Genomic DNA, 6,165 nt, shown 5'->3' with positions numbered 1-6,165 from the left:
AAATAGCGCAGAGCGCGCCAGAAAACTCAGAAGGAAATTAAAACTTCATTCTAGTCAGTCGCCTTAACGGCAGCCGTTTTAAAGTGTTCACCAGATTTTGGATCTAGTTCCAAAGTTGAGTTTTTCTGACTTGAGGAAGTTTTACTCATCTGCTAGCATGGCTTGATGCAGATCAGCAGCGTGGCTAAAGAATCGTCGCCTGTGCGGAACTATAGTGTATGAAACATATATGTTTCCCATTTTAGCTGGTCACGCCAGGCAAGCATACGTTTCGGAAGTAAATCTTGTTTCTGGAAAGTGTTTCAGAAAATGTAATTAACAGAGGATTTACTAAAAACTTTTTTAGCTTCCGCAGCAGATGTTATTTTCACATTTGCACCCACAGCAATAAGATGACTTCTCCGCTATAAATCACTTTGTTTCAGCCTTAATAAAAACAGTTTACCTCCAAGCCATGTCTTAACGGATTACACACATAATTTACGACATTTCTTAACATCCACTGATAAATACTCTGATAAATGCATGCAGTTGCTTCGTCAGTTTATTTTGGTATTTTAATTGCTCACGCAAAAATTGTTCGTGGCATTGGTACACCTCCTTATATTTGCAACTTGATACTTCTTGAGGTTTTAGACACAGCATCTTATTAAAGTCAAGACTGAAATTAAGTCTCAATCTCAATCGAAATCTGATTAAGATTCGCTGACATCGTGTCACTGTATTTTCTCTAAATTTAATATGGCTGAAATCGGGGATTTATAATTAACAAAATAGAAGGCAATACTGATGATAAGAAGGCGCTGCAAAAGCCACTGGCTTCACTCAAGAGGGGATTATACTGTTATAGTTTTGTGTATAACGGGGTATTGGCAAATTATTAGAAGAGAGGAACTGACAATCAAAGACAAAGAGATTGAACTTTGAACTTATTTCGAACTTCGTCAATGCCCCTAACCGAATCACTCGTCCGTTCAATCCAGATCAGAAAAAAACAGAGATGAACACTTTGTCATCTCGCCTGTTGAAAGGCCAAAATTAAACCCTAATGATGAAGCGGACAAGAGTTTTGTACGCTCTATTTACAGAGCGCACTTGTAACTATGGAAACGAGTCATTTACAGGTGATAACACAGTGCGCGACAAAAGATTACAACTGCCGTCAATAGTGTATTTTTGCGTTTGAAATAAAAGACCTTGTGCAAATATAATGGAAAGGAAATGAGTTTTTGCCCTCGGGCAAATCAATATTGGACACTTGCTAAGCGTCTCGTCTAATGGCTTTGCCTTTACGATTCACAGCTTCCTTGCATCATTTCACAAAGATCTGCTGCATCTGATAAACAACTGCCGCAGAGTTGAAAATGCCTTTTCAAGAAAGTAGAGCGAACCAAGTTATTTGTACAGGGATATCGCAAATTATCTTGGGATGTTGTGTGTTTACCTTGAGCTTCATATTGAGCAGAAGGAGACATGACCTTGCTGATATTTTCGAGATTGGCGTGGCGTATTGGGCAGCTCTGCCGGTAAGTACGAACCAACGGCTAGTGAGAGTAATTTCAATTTCATTCGCGCATCTGTTGACAAAAAAAATATTTCGGAGATGCGTTAGATACATAAACCGCAGGTCCTAAAAAAGGGAATCTATATCTGGATTTTCTCGCTAAGAAAAGAGCAACAACTTTGTTTAATTATACATTTTGGAACAGTTAAAAAAGACTTTCCTGTAGCAACAATGCAACAGCTGCGCAACTATATTCTTCAAAAGATGTGTTTTTACTTCGAAAATTCGTCAATACGACTTTTATCCCATTTTAATTTCTCCGCCCTGATCTTTTACTAGTGTTGTTATTCTGAGATGAATCTATAAAAACCTCAAAAGCTGAGGTCAAAGGGACATATAATTGTTTTTTCATGTAAAATGCATTGAGGTGATAGTCTTACTTGCATGAACAATTTGTCCGCTTTGGCTTATCAAGGTTATTATTTTGATTTTAGTGTTTATTAGTAGCGGTTAAAATCTATAGAGGTTCAAAATTCTCGTGCCACATTCACCAATCAAAACTGTTGAATCTGAGTTCAATCTATCGATGGATAATTCGATACGCAGTCACCTTTTTGTCGATTTTCGATTCGAGCGATTCCTTCCCGCCAAGATCGGAAACTACGACAAGCTGCGGTTAATTCATCTTTAATTCATCTGAAATTTTTAAACATCTATTCAAAAACTAAGCGACTTCGTCGCTTTGTTTCCGTCTCATTAGATCGACTGTATACCGTATTTTTCATATCGATTTAACTTTTTTACATTCAGTGTTCCGTTCCAGGCCGTCCAAGCCGGCATGTCGTTTTCCTGACATCTTTATTCACTAAGAGCACAAAGCTTTTACCTTAATCGATGTTTGTTTGTAGATTCTTTTCCTTCAAAATTGATCTCATACATGCATTTGATCACTGTCTTCTTATTAAATTTTTCTTGTAGCAACTTATGTTTCATTCGTAGCAGCTTATTTGATGAGTTTCGTCTTGGTTCATTTATTAACAATTTAAAACAAAGACTCTATAAAAAGAGTTAGATCTGAATTTATTGTTTTAATAGAACTGCTTTACGGCTACAAGACAGCAAATCCCATCATAAATACTAGCCGAGAAAAGAAGATAAACTTTAAGATACTTTAATGATAGAGCAAATCGTGACCGAAAAACCGTAACCGGCGAACTCCGCGGGTGACAGGAGAAAAAAATCTTGCATATTGAACAGAAACATTAAATGTAGAGCACGGCGTGAAATGGAACATCGCAGAAAAAAGCGTTGAACAAACACATTAGTGGCTTTGAATAGATAATGACTTGCAACTGAATAAATTACCATAGCCAAAATAATTGACTGTTTTTCTTTATTCGCCATCTGTGAAATAAATTGCTAGCAAACAAATACTAGTCTATATGGATGAAAGCCTCACACATCAGTACATTAAAGAAGTAAGTTCTGCGTGGTCTAATTTGATTCATCCCTCGGGAAACGAGTTATTTTACAAGGAAATTAATGAATAAAGAAATTATTTATCTTTTCCAGAGAAGAATAAAAAAATACTGTTTGCAGAGAGAGAATTAACAACAAAGTCTAGGGAAACCGAGCGTGTTTCGTCAGCTGTAAAATGTAACAATACCTTAATCACTGTGATCGAACGAATTCAAATCAATTTACCTTTACACCATAACGGGAAAAAATCAAATCATAACGAGATTACATGGGTTAAGCGAGCACATTTTGGCAGAATGTTCAGGTACTCCTGATATTGTATATACTTAGTTGTAAAAGCAAAACAAAAGATTATTGATTTCTCATAGATCCACCCTGCATGGAGTCTTTTCGTACTGATTGGAGCCTGATAACTGGTCAGTTGAGCTGTAAAAAATACCTTTTGATCCGTTTCACCCTGTCTTCATGTTGATAATTTTCCCCAATCAGGAGTTGTCACAGCATCTAATGAAAGTGATCTGTACGACAGCTTTGGAGGTTTCTTATAGTAACTGAGTGTCAATAACTGTTGTTAGACACGGACTCTGATGAGTCATTGAATCAGATTCGAGTGACAAGGAGTCTATGGCTGTCCCAAGCCTTCCTACTGCTAGTCAACTGAAGGAAAATGAAAGCTCTGATAACAATACACTGTGTAAGAAGTCTATTGGCTATGGTCATACGGAAAGACTAATAAGTTCGAATTTAGCTTTGGGCGGAAAAAATGACACTATTGAGCGGTAGCGAGCCCCTAAACTGGTGAAATTTCAGCCCTTGAAGCTGAAAGATTATTTAAACAGAGGAATCAATGCCACTGAGTGGCATGAATGCCAAGCAACAATCAATACTAAATAACACATACGATTATTTTAGATCGTCGTCACTGGAGTTCTCGGAATAACAGGAGGGATCACTGGAAAATTCTTTGTGGTAAGATCTACCCACGGTTATTACTATTGCTGATGCTTAAATTACATAATATGCTATTGAATGTCCTCAGAATGTTTCTACGCTGGACCCTAGGGGAGCTGCCCTTAATCGCTTTTATTACATGGCTGGCTCCGTGATTGGGCAAGATAAATCAAATCCTGCGCTGTGATTGGCCACCCAAGCGAGCAAGATGGCGCTCGGGATTAGGCGCTGTGTGCCTCAAGAAAAAATTCTTTATCTTATATAATAAATCCTTATTGATCAAGCTCGTTCGGTCAAGATGCCTGAAAATTGGCCTCGTTCTTTTTTTTTTTTTTTATTTACTTATTTTTTATTATGGACCTCGACTTCCTCTCGGTCCGTGTGTCTCATACTATCAACTTGCTCTCTTGTTCTGAATAGAAGTATTACGACAATTAAGCTCCCCCACCCCCCACCCCCCTTCAACGTTCTTTGCAGTTTCCCAAAGAGAGCTAAAGGATCAACATCTTAAAATTTTGATGTTTCGTCACCAGACAGGGCTATTTCTGGCTGCTTCCGTCATTTCGTGTATCCTCGGAGGAATCGTGGCTGCGTGCGTGGGAATCGCGCTGACCTCGTGGAGATCTGTGGGTGAATGTGCGCACGGTGAGGGCTAAAAATTCTAATGTATACACCTAGTTGATGGTTTCCATTGAGGGAGATATAACTGAAACCACTATTTTTACCATCCTACAATTCCCTTTTTGTGCTCTCGTCTCCGACACCTGTGTCCTGCTTGGTTCCATCAGTTACCCAGAATCTTGCTTCTTTGGCCGTTTTCCTGATTTTGTGTTCTTTGCAATTTTTGAGTTCTAGTGCAACCCGTTAATAATAAGACCATCTTGTAGTCGTGTTAAAGGAGGTCTTCAAAAAAAAAAACGACTAAGTGATTTCTTTGGGGAAGAAAATTGGTCGAAATAAAGTTGAACCATATTAACAGCCGGTTGGTTGTAAGACGGATTTCCACCGTTTTTCATTATATTTCATTTAATTCTCTTCCTTTCATTTCAGTGCATTGTCCATACGATACAGAATCAATTCTGATGATCGCCTTGACAAGTATCTTGATTCTAGCCGCGGCTATCTCGCTGTCTGGTGTAATTGAGTCGTCCCAACTACTCTGTTGCGCTGTTTCGGTGAGTTTTATGGCTAATTATTATAATATGACTAGCTCCGTGAGCGGGCAAGATGAACCAAATCCTGCGCTGTGATTGGCTACGAGAGCGGGTAAGATGACACTATCTCGCCCTCTCGGGATTATCCACTGTGTCCCGCAAGAAAATAATGTTCTTTTTCCACATAATAAATCCTTTATTGACCAAGGTTGTTCGGGCCAAGATGGCTCGACCCTGCCGTATTGACCTCGCTATCCCTTAGTCAATACGCCAAGGTCTCGGTTTAAGATTTTCCCGAGGTCTTAAAAAGACCTCAAACACTGTTAATAAGTAGTCAGTATTTTGCTAAACTTACCGTAACCTATCAAGCTGGGTTACGTAATCGTTTGTTTTATTCAGCCCACTTGCCCCCCCCCCCCCCCCCCCCCACAGCCATTTGCGAAAACCCTAAGAATGTTCTCTGCTTTCAGGGTGGTGATCATGTCGCCATCGTGTCATTAGGAAATTCATCTCACGCGGAAAGAAAACCCATGTTAAGACCGGAAAGGGAGAAGCGTAAATGTCAATCAAAGAACAGCAGCCAGTATCCTACAGACTATGAGACTGCATTTGAAGACGCGCCAACACGGGAATATGGGTTCAAGAACGGCAAACAAAAATGCAAGATCAGTGAAGTAGGAACGATAGTGTGATCAGTGAAAAGTGAAGAGTCTGTAACGTGCCTTGATACGTTGAATAATCTGCGAATGGAATTTGAGTACCGAATCTTGACTCGAGCTGACTAATTGTAGTGTCCAGTACTTTCTATCGCTTATACTTTGACGGGTCATTACTACCACTCAATATCTTTATCAAACGAATTTAAAGACCAATGATTGGTAAACAAGTTATGATCATTTTCGTGATATAACAAGTTACCATAGCAACAGTATAACCCGTTAAAAACACCCATAATATTAGTTTTGAGCGCTTATAGCCCAGAAACGATCAAACATTCAAGGTAATTCAAAGCGTCAAGCGTAATGGGCTGTGCAAAGAAGACACTTTCAAGATAAGCTACGAGTTAGGCTTAGTAGA

General features: G+C 39.0%; 1 protein-coding gene across 1 annotated transcript; it reads left to right on the top strand.

The window, feature by feature from the left end:
• Positions 1-773: 773 nt before the first annotated feature.
• On the top strand, positions 774-5,783 carry LOC145479578 (uncharacterized). The gene is made up of 5 exons (XM_081457975.1): positions 774-1,526; positions 3,896-3,952; positions 4,468-4,579; positions 4,985-5,109; positions 5,559-5,783. The coding sequence occupies exons 1-5, from the start codon at positions 1,365-1,367 to the stop codon at positions 5,778-5,780; spliced, it is 678 nt and encodes a 225-aa protein (XP_081314101.1). The 5' UTR covers positions 774-1,364; the 3' UTR covers positions 5,781-5,783.
• Positions 5,784-6,165: the final 382 nt, after the last annotated feature.

This window comes from Orbicella franksi, chromosome 2, assembly GCF_964199315.1.
Source record: "Orbicella franksi chromosome 2, jaOrbFran1.1, whole genome shotgun sequence".
NCBI lineage: Eukaryota > Metazoa > Cnidaria > Anthozoa > Scleractinia > Merulinidae > Orbicella > Orbicella franksi.
The sequence above is the reverse complement of the archived record's forward strand: the minus strand, read 5'-3'. Positions and strand labels throughout refer to the sequence as shown.

What these genes read in the sequence shown, in the direction of transcription:
- LOC145479578 (XM_081457975.1), top strand. Translation starts at nt 1,365, where the DNA reads ATGCCTTTTCAAGAAAGTAGAGCGAACCAAGTTATTTGTACAGGGATA. An exon ending in CGTATTGGGCAGCTCTGCCG is followed by an intron (nt 1,527 to 3,895) that starts GTAAGTACGAAC and finishes CGATTATTTTAG; the next exon opens with ATCGTCGTCACTGGAGTTCT. An exon ending in TGTGGGTGAATGTGCGCACG is followed by an intron (nt 4,580 to 4,984) that starts GTGAGGGCTAAA and finishes CTTTCATTTCAG; the next exon opens with TGCATTGTCCATACGATACA.